At 38.5% G+C, this 26132-nt stretch overlaps 1 protein-coding gene across 1 annotated transcript in view; it reads left to right on the top strand.

The window, feature by feature from the left end:
- The first annotated feature begins 3499 nt into the window (after window positions 1-3499).
- The window catches only part of LOC127376667 (melanopsin-A-like), a 63347-nt gene continuing 40714 nt past the window's right edge, over window positions 3500-26132 (top strand). The window contains exons 1-3 of the mRNA XM_051423783.1: window positions 3500-3542; window positions 5200-5433; window positions 10857-11075. Coding sequence (XP_051279743.1) covers window positions 10890-11075 — 186 coding nt within the window. The 5' untranslated portion in view covers window positions 3500-3542; window positions 5200-5433; window positions 10857-10889. The remainder of the gene's footprint in view (window positions 3543-5199; window positions 5434-10856; window positions 11076-26132) is intronic.

Genomic DNA, 26132 nt, shown 5'->3' with positions numbered 1-26132 from the left:
GAGTTGCCTTTGACACCTTGTAACTCCTCATTAACAAATTAAACAGAGTTCCACCTGTTGGGACCCTGTGTCCATTACAATGGATGTCACTTGACAGGGGCTTCTTTTTTACTTTTTGCAACATTTAACAGACAAAAAATAGGTATGATGTTGTCATATGATGTTGGTATTTTAAGAATTGTTTGGACCTGATGTCCATTGAAATGGACAAGAAAAATAACAATTAAAGGGTTTTGATTAAAAAAATTTTTTTTATTGATTCTCATTTCTGGTTGCATTAAGGATGGGAAAAAGTCATTATTATATTTTTCACAACCTTGGAACATAAGGCGGGTCTGAAGGGGTTAATGACAGAGAAGAAATATAACAACATGGTTTGAAGGCTGTGTAGAGGTCCAGTGTGTAACATACAGGAGGATCTATTGTCAGAAATGCAATATAATATTCATAGCTATGTTTTCATTAGTGTATAATCACCTGAAAATAAGAACTCTTGTGTTTTCGTTACCGTAGAATGAGCTGTTTTATCTATTGAAGGAGTGTTTCTCAAACTTTTTACACCATGTACCACCTCAGTAAATATTAGGCTCTCCAAGTAACACGATATTCAGCTACAGACAGTTCACACAGGAGGCAGGTTTTTTCCTAATAAGATTATTTATTGTTAACTGTTGTTTAAATCCTGAATGGAACCGGTTCAAGAACTAGAGCTATTCGGTGGAAAAGTGGTCCTCCTGGTCCTCCTGGGGTCAGTCTAGAGTCCAGCTGAATCCACTGTTCAGTGTAGTACCGAGCCGTAGTGGACTACTGCTGTAACTATCAAAAAGTTTAATTAACTTTGATTACTGTAACTAATTTGCTAGTTTTACAGCCAAATATAGAAAAGTGAAGGAAGTAACCAGTACATTTACTCAAGTAATGTATTTTGAGGGACTTTACTTGAGTATTTCCATTTTATGCAACTTTATATTTCTACTCCACTACTTTTATTTGATAGCTTTAGTTACTTTACAGATTCAGATCAATAAGAAATATAATCAGCTAATAAATTATGATGTAATATTATATAAAATATATACAAATTAGCAACATTAGTGGTGTTTATACATTGATAATTATAATCCAATTACAGTATATTCTGTATAATCAGTTGTTTTACTTTTGGTACATTTTGATCCTAATACTTTTGTACTTCTACTTAAACATACAATATGTAATTTCTGCCACTAGGGGGCCTCTCACATCAAAACAATAACAAAAGACGAAGTTTGGTGACATTGTGAAGAAGCTTGGGATCGTGGGAGTTGTTGTCTTGTCCACCATTGCCATCACTGCAGTCAGTCAGATCTTCCTAAATATTACACACTGGACCTCAAAGTGTCATTCTAAACTGTTACTGCTGTGTACAACAGGACACTGATCTCTGTTCTGTGTGATATGAAGCCTGCTGTTCTTTCTATGAAAACAAATATCCTGTGTGTGTAGACTACATGTTGTCTTCTGGCTTCGTATTTTTGTGTCTGAGGTGTGAAACTAGTTAGCAGGAGATGAATCGAGGCTCCTGCAGAGAAACATCTGCTGCTCGCTGCAAATTAATGCTCAACATGTGTCGTCCTCAAACCTCAAACATTCACTATCCTTCTTACATCATGGAGGAATCATTCATGGGTTTTATTTAGTAACAGCGATTCAGCCAGATGTATCAACTGCTGCTGAATCTGTTCCAGTGATCAGGGTTTCCATCACCAGCCTGTAGGTCAGTATTTCTAGGTATTATCAACAATGTAGTGCAAGTATCAAAAGTATAAGTACTCGATACAGAAACAAATACCATATGAGTAAAACACTACCTATTGGATTATTTAGTAACTATAATTAGCCAAGATTACATTTGAAAAAATGTGTAATTAGATTAATTACATTGTCAAGGATTACTTGATTACATTTTTGACTTCATCTTTAAAATATGGGCATTTTATTACTATTATTTATGAATCTTTTTTTCATAATAACCAACCTCTATTAAAGACCAGTATGTAGGATTTAGACACATCTCTAGAGTAGAGCTTGCCCATAGAAGAAACCACGATGGCTGTTAAACCACAACAAACCCAATCTAGAGCCAGTGTTGGGTGTGTTGAAACATGGCGGTTCGACATGGCGGACTCCACCAGAAGAACTGCTCCCTCTGTAGATAAAAACAGCTCATTCTCAGGTTACAAAAACACAATGATTCTTATTTCCAGATGATTATACACTGATGAAAACATAGCTATGAACATTATATTCCATTTTTGCCAATATTACACACTGAACCTTTTTAAATACTGAAAAATACTGAAATGCATGTCTGGTCTGACATACAGGGTTCTCTTGGTTCCACTTTGTGGTGAAAATGGCGGGAGAAAACAACGCTGTTGATTGAAGCTGGAAGGTTCAAGCAGCAGCAGTTCCTTCCAAGAGATGTTTACAGTCCACATGAAATGGAATTGCTTCCTCATTTACGTGTTTCCCGTAAAAACCAGTAGCGATATGGAGGGACTATTTTGCGCTAGCCAATAGCACTGAATGTGTATTACGTCCCTATAAGCTGACTGTCCCGCTCCGGGTGAACAGCGCGGCCAGACCGGGACCAATTACAGCATGTGATGCTGACAGAGGCCAGTTTGACGACGGGGAATACGGTGCTGAGATGGCTGCTTTTGCCGGCTCTTGCTCCTGGCTCCCTGAGGCTGAGCTGCAGAAGCTAACTAGAAAATGGCTGCTATATTTCGATTAAGAGTTAGCTACTGTTAGCAGGTGCCCAGTTCTGCTGTATGCTAATGATAGAAACAGTGGCAGTTAGCTCAGTTGAGGCAGAGCAGTCGGAGGTTGTCAGAGGGAACACCAGACAATATTTTCTTTATTAAATATGATCCAGTTCCACCAAAATCACAGATAAAGTTCTGTTTTTGTATAGTAGTCAGTGAAATCCCTAAAAACACTTTTGTTAGCTAGCTAGCTAACTAATGACTTTGAGTTAGTTGTGTGTCACTCAAAGTTGATTGATTGATCGATCGGTGAATGTCATATTATTGGTTGAAATTGATTTGGTTATGTAAGCAAACATCACAATTCATTTGACAGGAAGAAAAAATGATAGGATTTTGATTTGATATTTTTGTAATTGTTTTGTGCGTACATCGGTAACTAGTGGTACAATATAACTAAGAATGTACTTTAAAGGGAAAAAATAATATTTGTTGAATTCCAATTTCTGTGTCCATTATTTTTAGTATGTAGTATTCAGATTAGATTTTCTATTTTAGGGGTAATGCAATGGATTATGTTACTGATTACAAAAATTGCCATCTGATTTGTATTCAGTAACCAACAAATTTCAAAGTAATCTGACCCAACACTGCTAACATTTTATTTTACAGGTCCTATAGTCTCACTCCCAAGTCGTCAAATACATGCCAGCCGTTGATGGAGGTGGTGGAGTGGGTGGATGGCTCAACAAACACAGGAGAGTGCTGTTTATGTCCCATCTGAAACCAAAGGTAAACAATTTATTTTTCTTAAGTCACATTGGCGTATCGCAGTAGTTGACAACCTGGGGGTAGGGACCCTTACTAGAGGTCGCCAAAGCTTCATAGGGGGTCAATGTGATGTGTAATAAATGATTTTAAGGCATGCAAACTTACATACACAGTAGGCCTATATCTCAACATTTTGTTCACTTCTGTGAAGAAGTAAATGTAAAGTAAATTATTAAGTAAATTGTCTAATAGAACAATGTGTCATGCATCAGGGCCTATTAAGAATGTGTGTGCAGCTTGTTAAATTTAACAAGTAAATAATCTGCTCAAAAGTCATCCAAATCTCTTGTTTTACACTAACTTCTTGTAGTTACTGAGTTCATTGTTTGGGTTCATTGCACAGTTTTTGATATAATATGAAATATGCATAAAATATGTCACTTCATCTTCAGTTTACTAACTGATAGGAAATTTGTTGTTGGAAAAGTTTGGGAACTACTGGTGTAACGCAGTAATAATGAGAACGATACAGAAAAATAGAAATACATGGCAATAAAATAATAATAATAATATATAATGTTAATATTTTAGAGACCCCCCCCCAATTTTTTTCCCCACAAATTATGTTCTCAGGGGGGCCCATGTTTTATTAAAAGGAGCCAAGCTCCCCCTGCCTACAGTGTCATATTTTAGACTTGTTGTCATTGCCCTGTGAGTGGAATAATGTTGCCCGTATTAATTAATCAAGCAATAAATTAATAAATATATAAATCATTTCCTATAAAGTAACAGATATGTAACTTATTTGTCTGAAGGTTCCTGCAAAGAAATATTTAAATAATTTGATACTAGTTAAAGAAAATGGACAGATTTTAGCCTTAATGGAAATTTCTCTGCAAATCAAAAATTCTTTATAAACACAAATAAGTGTCACAGACATTGTCTTTACTTTCCTGTAATTTCTACTAAATTACATAAATCTTTCCAGGGAGTAACAGGACCTGTTAAATAAAGCGTCACTACTCATTGTCACTACTTAGTATAAAACAATACATTGTATTCTCGCCATATGTTTAGTGTGACAAATCCTGGTAGAGTAATGTCTGTAGTTACAGCTGTCAGACAAATGAAGTGTAAAGTGTGATGAAAAGAAAAGACGGTAAAGAACAAGTACCTCCAATTGCTCTGGGGTTATACAACATAGTCCAGGTCTGAGCTCTGTCTGGTCAAGGTGAAGCTCAGTAAAGTCTCCGTACTTTGGTAGATTTTGGTGTTCAGACACATTTTAAAGGATTTCAGCTTTAACTCTGTAGTCCATTAAAGTGATAAGAGTTCAGATTCTCAGAGAGTTTGATTCATTCAATCATGTGTTCATCAGTGAGAGCATTTGTCTTCCACTAATCATTTTCTCTGAAGTGAATTAAGTCAAAGCAGCAGGTCAGCAGATAATCAATTTAATGACTTTGTGTGTGTGTGTGTGTGTGTGTGTGTGGGGGGGGGGTTCTCTCTCCCTTATAAACATGTCTACCTGTGTTAATCTGCTCTTTCGCCCTCTGACCTGCTTTGTCGCTTTTTATCTCTGCAGTGAAGACTTTGTTGATCAATAATATTTGTCACTCTCCATCAGGACACGGTGTCAGGCTGCAGTGTTCACGGTGCTCTGCTTTCATTTTTCCAGTGTGAAACCTTCAGGGTGAACAACCTGGATGGTGAACAGGGCAGTGTTTCTCCTTAGTGGATCAAAACCTTTAAAGACTCTAGTCAGGAGCTGAATTACCCATCAGCCCCCAGAGGGTCACCAGAGATTGCCGGCAGCAGGTTGTTTCTCGTCCCAGCTTCATCGGACCTGATTGTGGCTCTGGTCCAGGTCCTGGATTTCCACTTTCATCTTCTTCATTCAAGTCTCGTTCAGGTAGAGAAGGTTTTTTCAGCTCTATCATTTGGAATAAGATATGACGCTGATTTCATTTGGTCCTGTGAAGTTCAGATTTTGTTGGATTTTAATTACAAGCATAAAAATGTGTATATGAGTATATATGTGTAAAAACCGTGCCGAAACATTCAGACCGTTTATACCACTTATTTATACATTTTTATAAATTTTTTATATTGCATTTTATATTGCTTTTTTGATATTCAATTCAATTCAATTAAATTTTATTTGTATAGCGCCAATTCATAACAGAAGTTATCTCAGGACACTTTTCAAATAGAGCAGGTCTAGACCGTACTCTTTTTAACATTTATAGATATGTCTAGGTTGTTCTCTTAACTTCATTGTGTTGTTGCTGTGTGTAATGCTGCTGCTACACTGCAGTTTCCCAGCTTGGGATCAATAAAGTATATCTATCTATCTATCTATCTATCTATCTATCTATCTATCTATCTATCTATCTATCTATCTATCTATCTATCTATCTATCTATCTATCTATCTATCTATCTATCTATCTAACAGATAAAAAGTGACAAATGTTGAAATGTTTCAGTGTTACAGTAGTGTTTTTCTGCAGTTTTTAGGGGGGAAGTAATCAACTGTGAAGTACGCATCACATTATGTGAGTTATCTGTCTTTTAAAAATGATGTTTTCAGCATGTGATGCCTTGGTCAGATAGCAGCAGTAGAGCGATGACAGGAAATGCTGATGAGACATTCAAACACTTCCATTTTAACAAATACAGTCTGTCAGCAGGGTGCAGGTCCATTCATATTTCAGAGCTGACACATTTCATTATCAGGTTGTCTTTGTCCAAAATAATGACAAAAGACCCAAAACTAGGGATGTGGATTTCATCATTATTTCATCAGCTGATACAATAACTGACAATAATGTGCTTCTTATGGCAGATTATTATGGCAGAAAATGGATAATTTCACATGTTGGTATTTCGAAAAGAAGTTAATAACCTGTAATTTATAAACACCTGATGGTAAGAAAGGCTGATATGTAGTGAGCAAAGATGGATGCTTTATTATTCGTCCCAAGAGGGCAATTTGTGCTATAACAAGCATACACACACATAACAAAACACATATATACAATTAAACTCCTCTGGAGCAGACTTTGTGTCCACTAAAACCCTGCAGGGCCTATGAAAAGTACAGTGAACATCAACATCACCGGGCAACAGAACCATTCACAATGTGATATATATTACCAACAGTGACTCATTTCATCATTCTGGAAATCAGCATCACCACAAGATCACAAGATACAGGGTGCAACTACTGAACAACTACTGAAAACAGTGACATTTAAAACAGGAGGTCTTTAAAATATTGACAATATGCTATTTTTGCCATACATTACTATTTTTCTGTATCTTCATCATCATGGATCATGCATAAATGTAGCCTAATATTGATGTATGATTCATGAATGAGGGTGATTGATTTACTTTGATAAAAATGATTGCCATCACCATCAAAGTGTGGTTGTGCAATATCCTAAACTTCACTCACTTTAAGTCAGAGTTCAGAAACTGTCTTTGTCCCACTGTCACCATTATTTCTTAAAAAAAGTGAGCTCCCTGAAAGCCAAGGTATGGTTCACACACAGCATATGTAACACTACATAAATATAAACTGTAGTTAAAGTTATTTTAAACACAACATTTTGAAACTGATTACATCAAAGATTTTAAGGAAAACTAACTAACTTTTCCGTTAAAAACATTCTTAATTAGGCAGCCTAACCCTAAATTTTAAGTGACACCATCAGTTTTGTAAGTTAAAAATATGTAAGTTGTGCTGTGTATGGCAGCTCCAGTATGATTAAGACTGTGATTACGGCAAATAAACTACGACTACGGTATGGTTAGGGCCAGGCAGCTACATTAAAACACTTTGAGGTACTTGTATTTCTTCTATTTACTTCTACCCACTACATCCCAGACACAAATAGTTTTACTCCACTACATTTATCTGACAGCTGTAGTTACCTTGCTTACCTTAAGATCAGACTTTACTGATCCCCAGGGATCCACATTTACCAGCTGGAACATTAAAGTGATAGACACATAACAAAATCAGCAACAGCAAATCAGCCATCTTACATACGTTTGCTACTTTAAGCATATTCTGATGCTAATACTTTTGTAATTTTGAAGTAAAATGTAGAACTTTCACTTGTAACAGAGTATTTCTGCACGGTATTGCTCTTTTTACTAAAGTAAAAGGTCTGAGCATTTCTTTGGAAACTTCTGGGTCTTCAGTAAAACTTCAAATAAAGTGGGTTCAAACAAAGCTCAGATGCATAAGATGACTAAAAATGAAATGAAATGACTACATTATGTCCAGATGCAGGATGTGAAGGACACATCATCAGAAAAAATTAGTAATATATTATATAAAACATAAATGATTCTGTCCTTAAAGCATCAGGAAATGTCTTAAAATTGTTCATAATGACACACTGAATTCATGTCATGAATCAGTCTGAGTTTTTGGTATACAAACATAATAACAACAAACAAAGTATTTATAATATAAAGGTTCAAAAAGTATTTTCTGCAGAAACCTTCTGCATTAAAAAAATGAAGTAAATTTAATTAAACTTTCAAACATTTAAATTAAATGTGTGCTTTCACATAACTCACGTTTATCAATTGTAGCAGCTTTACGAGCTCCTTTTATGTTTGACGCGCTCATTACTTTGCTCATTTCTGAGGTGAGAAGCTCTCCGAAGCCCCTCAGGGTTTAATTCTATCCACCTACACAGTCTGCTTCATTACACCGCCTCTTCCCTTTAATATTCACTCATCATACAAATATTAGATAAAAGCTTTTCTTCCTCCAGTGCGCTCAGTTTAAGTGTAAACAGACGGTGGATTCATTCTTTTATTGTTTTCAGATCCTTTTAATCTTGGTGTCTGACATAATGCAATATAATTTTTATGTTGTTTGAAGTGAAAGTGAATCCAGTCCTGCAGTCTCGATGAGGGTGGATGTATCTGTACTGAAGTCTGTCGGTTCGATTTCAGAAGTTGTGGGGGACATTCTTAAAGCCGTTCAACAATACACATGAAACAACCATATAAATCGTAGCCAGTTATAGCATCATTATGTGTAACACCAGGGGCAGAGACGTTTAGCCCAAACCTAGGGAGGTCTGGGGGCTTGCTTGCTTCCTATTTATGGCAGCTTATGCACTATTTTTCAGTTGGGCTAATAGATTGCCTACAAATCTGTACTGAATTTGGGAAAAACATGAAAAATTGCCCAGGAAATAAATCCTTGTGTAGCACCTACATTCTGTTTTGTATCTAATTGTTCTCCAACTGTCTTTATAATTCTGGAACCAGAACACAAACATGTTGAAGACCATTTTCTCTCCTGTGACCTAAACAGAGGCAAAAATAGTCGGATGTCGTTAGGTAGGGTAGGAATTTAAAATGACTAATCTTGAAACCTATGTTTAGTTCAACTATGCTGGAGTAGAGTTCACAGAATGAATGTTTAGCTTCGTTATGTCCTTCATTAAGTCCATAGTACATACCATAGCTAACTAGCTAGCTAGCTCACTGAGATGATACGACCGAATGAAAGACGACACACACTCCCACACACAGCTACCCCCCATGAGAGTGTAAGGGCGGACCTGTTGATGGTGATATTTCCCCAGTAAGTAGTTCCTCAGTGAGACTGAGGGAAAAATTAAAACTTATTTTAAAAACCTAAAAGATTCAGGGCTTTTGAGAAAACCTTCGGGCCTGGAGCCTACGCAGCCACCCAACTGCTCCCCCCTTGCATAACACCACAGAAACCATTCATCACTTTAAGGAGTCGGCCAAGGATTCATCTTGGCCCTCCTGTAACACTCCTGTGCTCACACTGGACAAAAAGCATCATGCAGCAGAGTCAGACACATCGTCTTTTTTTATTCCACACATTCCTCCTCCCTATCAAACCTGGCTCCTACGTTACCCACAATGCAACTGTAGCCTGGAGCCTCTAGCAGCAGAGGTCTGGTAAGCTCACTTATTTCTAACTGCACACCAACAAATCTTTATCATATAGAAAACTGACACTGACACTGACTTAAGTCTGTACATATAAACAGCTCATTCTACGGTAACAAAAACATAACTGTTCTTATATTCAGCTGATTAATGAAAACATAACTATAAATATTATATTGCATTTCTGACAATATGGCAGGTAGTGAAGGTTTGAGCTGGATTGAGAATGGACCTTTTCTACTCTGCAAAGGTACTCAGGAGGCTGCTTTCTGTAACAAATAACTTTATTACAGAATATTTAAGTGAAATGACACCAATATATTTCCACAAGCAATTTTTCTGCATCATATACCGGACGGATCGGCGCATATCGGACAACATATATGTCGATACCGATGTGTCTGCCATAGGCCAATATCGGCTGACTGATGGTCAGCCTCTAGTTAACGCTGATTCTTATGATCCTGTTGTTTATTGTTCTCATTCGGTTCCCTCTGTTTGTTTTTAGGTCAATGAACATGTTGAACAGGGTCCTTCCATCCTATAGGTTGAAATCTGGTTTTCCACTAGAGAGATAGTATAGAGTAGTAATAGAGTTTACTGATGGGTTTGAGGGTTGCACTTTAAGCTTCAGACAATGCTTGTATGGCCTTTGGTTTGGGTACTTGTGATGTGTATCTGTTATTGTGTTGTGCATTATTAATATGTACATCAAAGTAAATATACTCATATGCACAATGACCCATTTCAGAATAAAATATATTATATTTGGCAACTGGATTATAATCATTGATGCCTTAATGTGTTCACCACTTTAATGTTTAATTACTTTATATACTGCTGGGTATAATGTGACATTATAATTAATTAGTTGATTATATTTAGTATTACAAATGAAAATCTGCAAAGTGACTAAAACTGTCAAATAAATGTAGTGAAGTAAAAAGTACAATTTGTGCAAGTACTTTAATAATGCAATTGAGTAAATGTACTTCAATTCAATTCAATTCAACTGGCTTTATTGGCATGACGTAACACTGGACATATTGCCAAAGCAAGCGTTTGGAATTAAAAATAATAATAATAACAACAATAAAGGAAAACAATATTTACAACAAATTAATAATAATCTAGTTGGTAATACTGTAACTATGATTGACTCAATCACAATCACAGTCAATCAATCAATCTCAGTCAATTAGTAATTAATTACAATCAATTAAAACAGTTAAAACAAGTAGTCTGTTGTCAATATAACAGTAAGTAACTTAGTTACTTTCCAAATTCTTTTTCTTTTTTACATTTTTATCACCTTTATTCCACCTGCTGCACTTCCTGTCACCTGTCAGTCATCATATGTCTCTCTCCTCTATAGAGCGCGTGAGGAGGAGCGAGGAAGAGGAGGAGGATGGACGGCGGGAAAACCGCGCTGCAGCAGTCCGCGCGGCAGAGCATCCTCTCGTGCAGCGAGCCGAACTGCACGGCGCGCGCCGTGGACATCCTGGCGCTGTCAGCGGCATCCGTGTGGAGCGGTAACGGCACGGCGGTGGACGAGTACCGGCCCGTGGAGGCTGCTGCCTCGGCCGCCCCAACGGTGAGTAACTTTAGTTTTTTGTTTCTGTGCTCCGTTCCAAAGGTCTGCTCACTTTTGTTTACAGTTTGTAACCGAACTCCGTAGAAAACACTTGCAATTTAATATTAACGTGCTTATTGGCAAAAAATGATGAATGTAAAACGCAATTTAATACATACAAGCCACGAGAGAAGTGTTTCGTATATTTGGAATTCATTTACTTCACCAAGCAGTAAAGCACTTAGTGAATGTGTCTCTTTTTAGAGTTGTTTTGCCCATTTCCCCAATATAGTTCTTTCTGTGAAGCACACTAGATGGGGCAGCAACCGTCGTAATTCAGTTATTCCAGTTAAAGTTTTTAAACACAAAAACGTGTCTATGGTAATTTAAGGTTTGCCGAATTGAGCAATCAGTCTTCCTGGTGTGAAAACAATCGGACTTAGTATTGTATAGGATGCCTACTATTACCAGAGAGCAAATTAATATTTAATACGCATTTCTTTCTACAGAGTTTGGTTCTCTCTCCAAAACGTTTATTTCAGCTTCTTAACAGTTTTGCCACTGGGCCAAGCTATACATCTCATACTGTTCACAGTGTCATCAAACTAGGCAATAGGCTACCTATTGAGCCGATGAAATTAAACATGAAATAATACTGAAGTGTAGAAACAGTTTGGATATGATTATGTTCTGATTTAAGCCTATGGTGGTATTTGAAAACATGAAAAAATACCATTAACCATTCAAAATATTTATCAAGGTAGCTTTGATTTGTGAACTGTGAGGGAGTTTATAACTCAGCTTATTGGGCTGTCAAGTAAATTCTAAGGCGTCTTTGCAAGGCTTTAATTGGTTAGTGTTATAAATACCGTTGGTGCTCAAATCCTCCCTTGATTTCTGCCAACCACACAAATGTTAGTTTATGGAATTAAATGGAACTGCATTTTATGTAATTATCTGACACAGAGAATAGGACAGATGGAGGGAGAGACATAAGAGAGAGAGAGAGTTACAGAGGGATGTGCTGACAGCACAATGTGTCTCTTGGATTCATCAGCAGGAAATGCATGAATGCAACTTTCCTCCTCTGGGGGCTTTGGGGGGCTTGATTCATGCTGTTTGTGTGTCTGTAAAATTACACAAGCTGCTTGGGCAACATGTAAACACTCACATTTACGTGCGGCTATGGCTTAGAGGCAGAGCGGGTCATCCACTAATCGGAAGGTTGTTATTCGATCCCCGGCTCTTCCCGCCACATGTTGAAGTATCCTTGAGCAAGATACTGAACCCCAAATTGCTCCTGATGCTGTGCATCGGTGTGTGAATGTGTGTGAATGTTAGTTTCTGTTCGATGGGCTTTGCTATCACTGAGTGAATGTGTATGAAAGGGTGAATGTGACACGTAGTGTAAAAGCGCTTTGAGTGGTCGGAAGACTAGAAAGGCGCTATACAAGTACAGGTCCATTTACCATTTACATATGATTTTACAATCGGCTGCACAAGAAAAAATAAATGTGTGTCTGAAGCTCCATCAGTCTGGTTTGAACACACACGCATACATACATGCACAGGAGTCAGTGTACAAATGTTCCTGCGTTATCTCACCAACACCTCGCAGCTGCACACACGTCACGCTTCACGCCTGAAAGGTCAACTTGATATTCTCCTCCGGTGGTGAGGTTACTGCACACACCTGCAGGATGTCCAGGTGATCGGTGGAGGACTGATAATGGAGCCGTCTGCACATTTCCTGCCTTCCCGAGTGAGGATCATGTTGTATGTCCTCTATTGATTGTGTATTTGCTGGCTGCTGTATGTTGTTGAACAAACACACATTGACATATTCAGAACATCCATCCATGCATTTGCAAATGTTGTATTGATTAAACACTGGTGCATGTGTTGTTTTATAAAGCTGTCCGTGCTGCCAACTCTGCTTCGCCCTCATGCCAACTTTCCACTGACTGTTTGGACCACTCAGGTTTTAAAATGACATGCACAGAAACCACCATCCGTCTGATTTTATGCAGCTACTTAGACACAGGATATCGGTCCAGGTTGAGAGTGTGGTGTTGTGACAATTAGAGGGAAAGTGTCACAGGTTTTTAAATGCACAATGAATGTGTTTGATTCACTTTAATTAATAATAAAGCTTTATTAATAAATTGTAAAGTGTAGCTTGAGGAGAAGAATAGCTTGCAGTAAAGGTTACTAAGGTCTGGACCTGGAGTGGTCAGAGTGATGTGCTGTGTTGATATTCTGCTGCTTGGTACTAGCTCAGCAGACTGGCAGATGGAGGGAGTCACTGTCCTCTCTATCTCTTGCTGGAGCTCCTCTTTCTGCTCACCCTCTCTGTTCATTCCATCTAACCATACAGATAGTCTTGGTTTTATTTGTTAAGCTTTGAAATGTCTGTCTGAGTTTTCTGTCCCCACCCAATTGACCCTGTCTAAGTCCCGCCCCTTTTTGCTCAGTGCTCCAATAGCCTCGGTCAGAAACCCTGGTCAATTTCTTCCTTTCTTGTTCTTAGATATGCTATGTGCTAGGCTCTTTATGTTGGAAAGACAATCACATGTTGAAGATGGTTAAAACGTAGCTATGTTGCTACTGAGCAAACACTAGGTAGCATAACTAGCTTGCTAATCTACATAAATTGTTAGCTAATGTTAGCCAATAGTACATCAATCGTTGGTTGGCCAGTTAGCTAATGTGTTGCTAACATTGTGCATTTTGCACAGCAGGTACACATTTTGACATTAAAGGAAGAGACAGCAGTGACCTGCTGGCCGAAAAGCAATAAAGAAGAGTTTGACCAATCATTCCCCTAACCAGAATATCAAACAGGGAAGATCGTGATTGACAAGAGTAATGTAATTTCAAGAGAGGACAGAGACAAAGATGCACAGCAACATAATAGCAACAACTATATTAGTAGAAATGGCTGATGAAGATCACGATGATGATGATATTAATTGTTATCACAGTCAGCTGGCGTAAGTAGTGTGACGGTCCCCTGCGTGGCTCTAATGTTTCCTCTTCCTTTTAAGGCAGCAGGTACTTGTGGGTCGGACCAATCGGCATAGCCGGAAGCACCTGGTCCCGGTGTTTCCCAGCTATAAAAGCCCCGCCTCTCTGGCTGACGGGGGCTCTCTTTCTATCTTATTATCATTGCTGGTATTCCGAGTAGTTGTGTTTTAACATCCAACATTTACTTTTCATTATACATCACGCTCATGCATACACACACTTTCACTACTGATGTTACTGACAAACACACCTCATCTTCTATTTAGTTCTTTTTCGGGTAGCATTTAGGTTGTTATGTTTAAATAAATTACTTATAATTTGTCCTTTCAACTGCGTCTCCTCGTTTTGTCACGGCTTCAGAGCCAGGTCGGGACAAAGTGGGGGCTCGTTTCGGTAGTCTGTTTGTTGGTCCGTTTTGCGCTGAAGGGTAGGTAGTTTTGGTATGGTTAAATTGTTGTGCAATTGTTTGTTCCATCGTATATTTAGGCCTACTAGTTTGAGCTTCGCGCCTTGTGACACGGTCCAAATTTGTGAATGGCGTGGTCGTCATAGTTGACGTCACTAGTCTTTGTGAGGATTTCCCTGGGGATTCCCTATAGCGCAGTCCCGCGTGCGTAATTTCATTGTATTCAAAAGCGGGAAATCAGCGTTTTTGTTTGTGAGATGCAGTTGTTTGGAATTGGGGTTGCATTTAGGTTGTTATGTTTAAATAAATTACTTATAATTTGTCCTTTCAACTGCGTCTCCTCGTTTTTGTCACGGCTTCAGAGCCAGGTCGTGACAGTAGAGATGGATGATCTTTGTGTGAAGCAGAGCAGTTAGTGTTCACTTTACTGTCCTTGTTCAGCTGCAAAAGGCAACCAGTTCACATTCAGAGCCAGCTGTTGATACCCAACTGTAGGAAACCTGTGTATGTGTGTGAGACTTTATTTAAATGAGGAGGTGGAGATGCCTGCAGCGGGTTAATGGATATGAACACATGACATGTATGTCGACAGACAAACCATTTCCTGTAAGCACCAGTCAGAAATGTAGGTTGATGTGACACATTGTCACACTGAAACTGTGTGTCGATGGCATTTGATGACATTTCAGTCCTGTCTTTACTTATTCTACTCAACATATTGAAAGGATGACTACATTTATGACAGTGACATAATTAATTAACATTCTGATGTATTTTTAAGCTGATATATCAGTGACATCTTGCCAGGCGTCATCCATGCCCTTGTGTCCAACCACAGTGGTTTGGATTAATCATCGTCCTATAAAGACATGTGTGAGAAGTGACCCTAACCCTGTTTGCTTGAAAACAACAATGGTGGCTGCTTAAAGAGGTTAGAACTGCAGAGTATTTCTTCATTGAAAGAAGACCAAAGAACGACACTGAAGGTTTTTCTCCATGGAAAAGATGTTTCCTCTGTTCTCCCGACTGGCTTCAGTAAGAGTTTGATGCGTTATATGGTTTGTTGATCTGATTGGTTGAAGTTCATCCATGATAGATGGTGATAGACAGACGGTTCATCCAATCACCTGTCAAGTCTTTCTTGAAAGTGCCTGCCCTTTTAAAAACTGAACAACGATTTTCCAGATGGTCCTGTGTAACAATAACTATCTAGATACTGTCTCGTCTTAAAGGAGACATATTGTGCCCCTTTTCAGGTTCATAATTGTATTTTGTGGCTCTACTACAATAGGTTTAGTTGCTTTAATGTTCAAAAAACACATTTCTCATACTGCCTATAGCTGAACATCTCTTTTCAGCCTCTGAAACGCTCCGTTTGAGCTCCGGCCCTCCCACTTCCGCCTCAGCGTTGCCGGTGTTTTGGCAGGCAGTTTCTTACTGTTACTGAGTTTAGCTGCATTTCTAATGTGAATATTAATTAAATAAACCAAAAACTTCACCACCGGACATGTTAGAGCGGGAGTCTGACCTGAAATCACAGAAAGGAACAACATCAACAATCAGGATTACAGCTTTCTGTGATGTTTTCCTCAGGTAAATACTTATAACGCTAATAATCTCTATCACATAATGTTAGGTTAGTGTTTATACCTTAACTATCAAAACCAACACTGTGTTTTATGCTTGTCTTTACAGGTACAGCAGTGAGCAGTGACCTACAGTCTATAGAGCCCAGTGAAGTTAAATATATTTGTTGTGAGCAGCTAAAGAGGTAACGTGTTAGCATGTGCATGTAGCATAGTATATAATGTAAACTGTAATTACCCGGATGTGGGGATGTTACCATATGAAACAGACAACTGAAACATTAGTCAAGCAGTTGTTTCTAGTGAAGAAACACCCAGTAAATGTACCAAAGTAATCAGAGTAATAGTATAATGAATACTGTAACCTCCCATCTGTTATATTCTTTATACACATTAGTTTACTGAGACCATGGAAACTTACTGCCTGGAATACTTTATCCTGTACAACATGTCAACATAACTGAAGGAAATACTCATCTAATAAAGTAACTTGCTCATGTGGTTTAAAAACTGCTCAGTAACCAACTGTAGTATTGTATCATTTTTATTACTGTATCATTTATATTATATATTATGATGTCATTTATCTTCCAACATAATAAAGTTTGAATGTGAGACAGTAATGTATTGTGTTGCTTACAGTCATTTAATACAGGGTTAAATTTCACATTTTCATATTGATAGATTCTACACGAACCAGGGTTTCAACTCTTGTACATGCAGGAAATCTTCATAAAACCTCTGTGAAATAACATGTTATTTATATAAAACCACACTTATTACTGAATTTAAAAATGACCAAAACTCTTCTTAAAAATAAAACACTTAATTTCTGTTTCATTCATGTTCCAGTTACACAGAAATATAAATTGTGAAAACGGCTTTAGAATGACAACGAAGCTAGCGCTAGCTGAAGTAACGTTAGAAAGTTACACAAGAAGCATCATGAAGAACAATAACCATAACTTACTCCCTTGTTAGCTTCCAACGAGGCTTGACCACACTGTCCCTCATATTACAACATAAAGTTAAGACTTAGTAACCTGCTAAGTCTTAACTTGTGTGTGAGATCACAGACAAGGCCTAGCGAGCAGCAGCTGCTGTGTGCGTGTGTGTATCTTCCTCTGATGATGGGAGGACATGCAGACTTCTGTGCTGGTCCCTGCAGCGAACATCAGGGCAGCTGCAGCACTCGGCTCCAGGCTTTCAGGAACAGCCAGGGCTTGCAGGCCAAACATGGTGCACAGCAGCAAAGACAGCTCTTCTCCGTGGGAGGTGGTTAGTCAGAGGGGAGGTGGTGCTATGCAAATGTAATGCAAATTCTTACCTAGGAAGGGGAGCAAAATCTGAACGGAGCGTTTGAGCTGAGGTATTCTGACATGGCCAGTCCACTAAAAAAGGTTGAGGGTTGATTTATTTCACAGTTTCTGTGTTGGTAGGCCACCAATATACCCAAATATGTGTGTACAAACATTAGAAAAGTGCATTTTGCATAATATGTTTTAAAGGGTTACAAGTCAAAAAAGTTTAGAACTGCTGCTCACACTGTGACTCTATGCAGTTCTGGTCTCGATTGTCCAGGTTTTGAGATTTCTGCGTTTACCTTTTTATTCAAAACTACAGTTTCTGGTTGGAATAAATTTCATTTCATTGAACTGTACTGAAATGAATCTGTTCCTTATTGTGTTAGGGACCCCAGACTTTGCCTGAGGAGCCTCTGAAGTCTCTCGAGCCCATATTTGTGAACTACAGCTGCGGTGCTGATCCGCTGATCCGCAGCAGCTTTTAAAATCCTCTGCCGACGTTCAGTATTTCAGCTCCCTGTCATTATGTGTGACACACAATGGATTCCGCAAGCCGCCGTCTGGCCTTACGTCACACCTTCGTCTTGTGTTTTTGTTAATGCTGTTATTTTGCATGGCAACAACTTGGAAAGGCTTCTGCAACTTTATACGGCTGATAAAGTTTGATGTGAATTTCCCAAATGTGATATGACAGAATATTTACATTTTTTTTTACAGTTCACATTTAACCCCCTGAACCAGAAAAACAGAAAGTATTTACAGCAAAAAAACAGCAATGTTATAAAGTATGAAGGACCCAGGTAGGCTCTCCTGATTGGACCCTAATCAAAAACAACACTGTATGTTGGTAAATAATCGAACATGTTTACTTCATACACTCGTCGTAGCCTAGTAACTCAGCTAGCATTACAGGCTATCAATAACATTTAGGCAGTGTAGTTGCTAACAGTTTGACATGACCTCTCCATTGGTCCAGACTGAGTGTCCAGATGATGTTCTGAGTGACCCTTTCAGATTGAATTTATGATCGCACCCATATTTATACCTAAGTATTCATCTGGCTAATGGTTACTTTTAATCATTTAACCATTTATAATTTGTAGTTTGTAGCAGCCTAGAGCCAACACAAAGTGAACTATGAACTGGACAGTCAAAAACGTTTCATTTTTCTGCCTGTATATTAACTTTCGCTAGATGTTTGGAAAAAAACGTGTTTCAGTTTCCAGTGTTTCCGCCCTTACTTGCAAAAGACTTGTTGCACAGTGAGCGTTTACTTCTCTCAGCCATTAAGAGCAGGATCTGCGTGTGCATCAACTGTAAACCTATTGTGATGTTACCCATTGGTTTGTACCGTTTTGAAGCCTTGAGTTCGGCGTTATGGTCGTCACCGTGACAGTTTGTCAGAACCAGTGGAGGTGATGTACTATGAGATGAGCTGCTCTTATTGGCTGCCTGTTTTGACTCGTCTGTAACAGGAAACAATAGGGGCTCGCCTGGTCACACACAATTTCGTATTCCAAACAGTACACTAAAATATGTTGGTGAAAAGATTTTAAGCGAGAACTTGGCAATGCAGTATCTGGATTTATATTTGATCAGCACTGTCTAGTTTGACAGTTTCATCTGAGTTTGGGGTGTTGCGGACTCACTGAGAATGACCTGTCAATCACAAGGTAGCCACTCCCTAAAGCATACCCTGCTTTATGGTCTATTTTACTCTAAATGGGACTATTAATTACTAAATGAACATCATGCTGTATGGAAGAAGACTGAAACTAGAGATTGAGACCATAAACTCATTAGGAAACTGTTTACTGATATGATAAATCAAGTGAGTCATTTCTTCATGAGACTGCATGTTATCTGTGTGTTATTGCAGCCAATGGCGCTGCCCCCTGATGGCCATTACATGGAATGCACGTTTAGGACACTTGCATGTCGGATGCACTTCTCAGATCCGAAAGCTCTGTCCATATATATATATATATATTTACCCATATATACATATGTCAATGGTGTGTATCTGTGTGTGAGAGAGGGAGTTGGCCCCTCGCTCGTAAAAAAGTATTCGGCTGGACCTGAATGAGTATTGAGTTTGGCCGATGAGAGCACAGAGACAGTAAACTATATACTGATTATTTAAGTTAACTTTAAAAATATTCAGCTTCTATATGTGGGAGTTCAGGGACTACAATGGAAAAATCTTTATGTCACTACATGTCACAAGTAATCTTGGCCAGTAATGTCATGTATGCGAATGAATTTTATCTTCAGTCTTCAGTCAGTTTTCAGAAGCAGTATCAGTCTGAACCAAGAAGAGGTATGTTGAACTGAACCTGAACTGTGGACAGACGCTGACAGAGTCCCGGCCCGGCAACACAAAATAACTTCCTGTTATCAAAACTGATAACTGAAGAGATGATTAAGATGTCGGTCTGCATGGAGAGGACGGCTCTGAGTGTGTGTGTGTGTGTGTGTGTGTGTGTCTGTGTATTTAATTACATTATGGATGCAGAAAAAATTTCAGACCATCATAATTAGTGCTAAAATACGTACCTAGTTGCAGAACTTAAGTTATGTACATTACGTAATTTAGCATTGTCCTGGTTCCTTCGACGAAAAGCCAATGGGATTTTTCCATTGGCTTTTGGATTATTGCAGAAAATAAGCTCTGTGGCGAACAAAGGTTTATGATAGTTACACGTTTTGGTCAGCAAGATATTCTTCACAAATGAACACCACTTATCACGATTATAATGTAAACGGAATTGTCTGAAGTAAAAAGCTACCGCCAGTGAACTTGAAGTGTTTGGTGTGCTGACATTTAATGTCAATGACAACATCTGTAGTCTGTGTGTTTTTAAGACACATAAAAGCTTCAAAATTCAGAGGTGGGGTATTTACTGAAGTATTTATGTCGTAGAACAAAACGTGAAAATCTCTTAAGCTTGTGTTAACCACAGACCTTTTTTCTGGCATCTAACCAAAAACCCATTTAAAAAAACCATTGACTTCGACAGGCTAAAATGCAAACTCAGTTCCGGCTTTTAGGAGTCATTCCTGCAGAACTCCATTGGGACCGTCGCATTAGAGCCACACTGGCTGAAAGTGGCGAAAGTGACCTCTAGTGGTTGTGTGAAATGTGACTGTTATCAAAAGCAAAGAAGGGAGTACTGTGAAATTATTATAACACCATAAAAGCTCTCAGGGTAGAGGTGGAGGTGGGTGTAACTTAGACATGGGACACTACAGTTTACGTCTCTGACTAACATTTCACGGTCATTTCCTCACATGAATCCAATCTGTGACAATCAGTCAAACAGCACAAGCAACGGTCCTGCTGATGGCGACATCAAATCAGAAAACGCTCATATGGGACACACAACATATTTTGTCATTTAGTCTGGAGGCTGAAAAAGAGCATGGTGTTCAGGAAATCTCCTCGGAACAGAAACCAAACCTATATAAGGTAAAGGGAATGAAAATGAATGAAAACAGAAACCAGGGATAAAAAGATTGAATGATAGCGGAAAATATGTGCAGCTAATATATATCATATCACCCCCCCCCCCACACACACACACACACACACACACATACTAGAGGGATCTTAAGCCATAATGAGATGAAACAGAGGTAAACTCTGTGTCATATATGTTTCAGATAATTCCCTGGAGGTGAAGCTGAGGTCTGGATTTATAGAGTCAAAGAATCTGTGGTTTAACTCTTTTTGGACCAGAACTCTCTTTTCTCAAACAGGATTACTGACATACTGCAGCTGGACTGATTTTGTCTGGGGCAGGTTTAGAAGACCAGACTGGTTTTAGATCAGCTACCTCAAACTTTATTTAGCCTATTATTTAAAGTGGAGGAAAGTATATTTCCTCTAGTGCAGTTCTTTCTATTTTGTACTTCTACTTTTACTCCACTACTTTTTGTCTGGCAGCTGGAGTTACTTTTCATACTGAGATGTTATATTATAAAAGTCAGGATGACACCAATGGCTCTCAATCTGTTTAACTAAATCCCCAAACCATGAAACCCACATATATGTTTATTTATCGTGTTGTTGATCAATTGAGGTTCAGATCTTGACATTTTATTATAGTATTTGAATTCTACATATTGTGCTATAAATATGTGTACTTCTGCTACTTCGCTCTGGTTGAAATCCAGCGTTTGCAATTGACTTTTGCTATTGGCTGATATGGAAGCAGGTGTCGTAGGCAGCCTTTGTCACCAACACCCCCCCCGGCTCCTTTCAAACCAATGTCTCCACTCTCCAGTCACTCTGCGCCATTGTTTAAATTTACTGGGAGGGAGGGAGCTAGCTGATAGGGGTTTAGTTACACTTTCCATTTTGGGCCCCTCATCACAATATATTTCCCCTCTAAACTTTTTAGATGGCTTGATTTAAGTATCTGTTCATGCAATACTTTACTTCAGGTCCCCAAGTAAACATTTAATAAATGGTTTCTAAAACATAATGTAGTTGTAAGCAGATATAAGGTCTCTAAGTGCTTAGTAATGTATTTATTAACTCTAACTTCAGTTGTCATATAAAATAGGGCTTATCATTAAGTTGTATTTTCATTGTCATTGTGATATGAACATGCGCAATGAACACATCATGAAACACCATGAAAAGCTTGTTTGCACATGATATTACATCACTGTATCTTCTATCTCCTGTGGCATGAACTGATGTAGGGCAGGAAGTGATTTTCTACATTGGAAGCAATATCACAAACTCTCAAAATGCCTGTTTTGCCTCATTTACAGTCTCTCAAATCTATTAAATTGAGAAACCACAAGGAAAAGCAGGGGTGAAATTGACAAAAAAATGCCAGAAAATACGGCTTGCGAGTACTTTTGTTTCAGTGAGATATTATTGAATTTATGTGGTGATTTTGCTACACATTACTATAGCTGCTCTAAAAACATTTAGTTACATTTAAAATATGAAATTGTAATCCAGTTCTGAATTTAAAGACAACCAGGCTGACATAGGAACTTCATAGATAATAGCACACAAATCATATCGTCATTACAATATTGAACAGTGTTATTGGACAGGACATCGCAGATTTTCCTCATATTGTGAAGGCTAGTATAAAATATGTCTTCATTGGAAAAGTTATAATTTCTGGTACATTAATAAACACTTAAATCTGTACATCTAATAATGCCACATAAATCAGATATCACATGAGACATTTTACTGCACAACCAGTACTTTTACTGCTGGTACGTTTACTACATGAAGGTTAGAATAGTCCTGTACTCTTACTTAAGTAGAAGTGTAGATGCAGGACTTGCAATGGAGTATTTTTACATTGTTGTATTGGTACTTCTACCTAAGTAAAGCATCTGAAAACGTCTTGATTTTCTAACTAAAATCAGCATTAATAATGAGGTTTTGTAACACAGAGCCTGTGGTTTGAAACTTTCTGCAAATACATTTATTCTGCTTAATTCCTTTATTTCTTTTTTATGTGTGTTTCGTGTGGCAATGCAGTCATAGAAAGAGTTAACCGTCCATGCTGATACTTTCAAGAACACCAAAATGTGTTAGTTGGCTGCCAAAAAGCCTTTCATTCCCGAGTTCTGTCATCGGAAAATCAAACTGAGATGACAAACAATAAGCAAACACAGACATGGTGAGCAGGCGGATATGAATTTTGTTGTTTCGCATATGAAAAATGTTGATTCTGAAATATGAGCTGTCTGATTTTCAACATAACAGAGTTGGTTCACAGCTGTATTCTGGAGATGATAATCAGACATGTACTAAGATGTGAAGATTTATATAAACATGTTAATACTTTTAAATGTGAAATAATGAGGCAGAAAATGGCTAGTCTTACCTTTATTGAGGCCAGAGCCCGTGGTTTATTTTGAGTTCGGAGCCACTGGTCCGTAGAGGACGTGGGAACAAGTCAAAACTACATTTTAAACCTCTTTTCACACGGGTAATCTGTAAATAATCCCCCTCTGGCCTAAACTTGTATCTTTCAAACACCAAAGGATCCTGGTGTCATAAAAGCTTGTGTAATTATGATAAAGTCCTGATCTGTTGACTCTTCTCTGAGGAATGAAGTTCACAGATGGGTCAGGTTCAAAAGGCCTGCCCATAATCCAGCCAAATGTAAACCTGTGTTTTTGCAGGTTTGATCCTCCTTAATGCATAGCACTGTTCAAATCAGCTGATAGCGATGTTCAGCATATTTCTGATTCCAGATCCTGTCTTTTGACTGGTCCAACTGTGGTGTCTCGCCCAGATGTTTCCACAAGATCAATATTAGAAAATGCTTCAGTGATCTAAAAACCAATGACTTTTCATGCTAGTATGCTGATGTTAGCATTCAGCTCAAAGAGCAGCTGAGCCTAAATTCAGTTGTGGCTGACCTAACCTTTCTTCTAGAAAGTAAGTTTCTATATAATTAAATAGTTTTCATCATTACGTGGTGGTGATAACGTAACACCTGCCTGGATTATGTTTAGAGACAACGTTGGAGTCGGAGGGAGGTGGTTTGGTTTAGGCAACAAAAACACAGGTTAGGGGAAGATTGTGATTTTGGTTAAATGTTAATAAAAATGTTATGCCTCAAGGGACTAATGGCAGAGGTAATAAAATAATTTGATTTTGCTTTCTTTATTTAGGCAGAGCATTTATTTCTCAGATGTCTAAAATGCTGGTAATCAGTGGCTTGTTTCCGTTCCTCTGGCTTGTTTCCATGCCTAATCTCTATTTTACAGCTTGTTGGATAAATCGAACCAGGGGTTCGATCTGTTTTTCCACTCTAAGTCTGTTCACAGGGACATGCTTATTTAAGTTGTGGAGAAGTAATTAAGTGCCAAATCCGGCTCAGGGATGTAGGCAACACAGTTTAGATCACCCATTAGTAGACAATGAAGCAATCCTTGTTCACTAAAGTTTTTTTTAATTCTTTTGATAATAAAATCAGACGGGGCTGTTCTTTCATCCCTGATACAAGCAACAGGCAGCGATCACTCATGTCCTGCGGGAAAACTCCACTGGAAATACTTATGTGGTCTGATTGTTAGGATGATCAGTGGGAGTATTTTATTGAATTTTTTTCAGTTGAGTTGTTTAGGTTTAGAGGGGGCTTCAGAGGCTCTTGTAAGCCAACAGATTGACATCTCTAATGACCAGTAATTTAAAAAGTTACCTCGACAGGTTCACTGTAGCACAGGGGAGAGGATTTGGGGGGCCCTTTGTTTTTTGTCACATGAAAATATTGTAGCCATCCAAAGATACAACACCATCTAGACTTGTATTTGTTAGCCATGATTCATTACTTACAAAAATATCCGGATCAGACTGAGAGGACCAAATTCTGATAAGAATCTATTTTTGGAAGTAGACCACTCCCAGATATGGGAGTCGGCAGGATTATAAGACAGTAGACTAGAGGTTACATAAGATAAGATGTGATGTAATAACTCATTTCCTATTAGAAAGGGAACCGAGAGACTGCTGTAGTAGTGCCTCCAGTACTAGTGACATGTTGGATGCCAGAAGCTTTGAGCCATCTCAGTTTGGGTGGATTCCATCAGATTTTAGAGTTGCAGTAGGTTTTCAGCTGGTGGAGTTGAGTTAATCTCATACAACCATGTCGGGGTGAAGAGGGTATAGGGCCTGAGATGGCAAACTTCCTGCCTGACTGAGAGAATGTGTCAATGAGGGACATGAAGTCTGTTTTTTGTTTTCCTGACTGTGCCAGTCCGTAACAGGAAACAATAACAGCTCGCCTGGTCACACACATTCTTGTATTCCAAATAAACTGTACACTGAAATATGTTTCTGAATAGAGCAGTCAACGCAGTAACAGTATCTTGATTCATATCTGATCAGCACTGTCTAGTTTGACAGTTTGATCTGAGTTTGGTGTGTTGAGCTGGACGGACTCACTGAGAATGAGCTGTCAATCACAAGGTAGCCCCACCCTAAAGCATACCCTGCTTTAGTGTCTGTTTTACTCTAAATGGGACCATCAATTACTAGATGAACATCATGCTGTATGGAAGAAGACTGAAACAAGAGATTAAGACCACACACTTTTAGGAAACTGAGCTAATCAGTCAAGTCAGAAGTAGCCTCATTTCTCCATAAGACTGCATGTTATCTGTGTGTTATGGCAGCCAGTGGAGGGGATGTTTAGGACACTTTGGTGTTGGCTTCACTTCGCACTGTCCACTAATTATATGCTGTTAAAGGCAGAATTTGCAGGATTGTATGTGTTTATTTGATTTGAAACATTCCTTCACTATTGCTGCAGAGAAACCTCCTGCCATCCAGACACAAGTATGAACATGGAGAGTGTGCATATGTTAGTAAGGGCATTCCATTGGAAAAACATGGAAGCAGTTTATACTTTAGTAAAACTGGACGCTGACACACTACTGACTGCTACAATAGCCTCCTCCATTTTGGACTCTCTGGCTCTTCTTCCACTCAGAGGTCGGCTTTGTGTGTCAAAGTTCACCTTAGTTTAACTCACCAAACATTGCTGCTTTTATGCTGGTGTGTTGATCTATATCGAGGAGCATCGTGTCAAATGACAGGAACTCGATGTATTGATGGCTGTCAGATGCTGATGGTGTTGCCCTCAAACCCTTTTGATTATGTAACGTCCGCCCTTTCAACTGTCCCCTCATCCAGGTCAAACTACTTTTTGCCCCACTTTTTTCACTTGTTTCATTCAATCTGACATTGTGTTCATGCCAGTTG

Source organism: Dicentrarchus labrax, unplaced genomic scaffold (assembly GCF_905237075.1).
Source record: "Dicentrarchus labrax unplaced genomic scaffold, dlabrax2021, whole genome shotgun sequence".
NCBI classification, from domain to species: domain Eukaryota; kingdom Metazoa; phylum Chordata; class Actinopteri; family Moronidae; genus Dicentrarchus; species Dicentrarchus labrax.
This window is presented reverse-complemented; position numbering and strand designations above follow the sequence as displayed.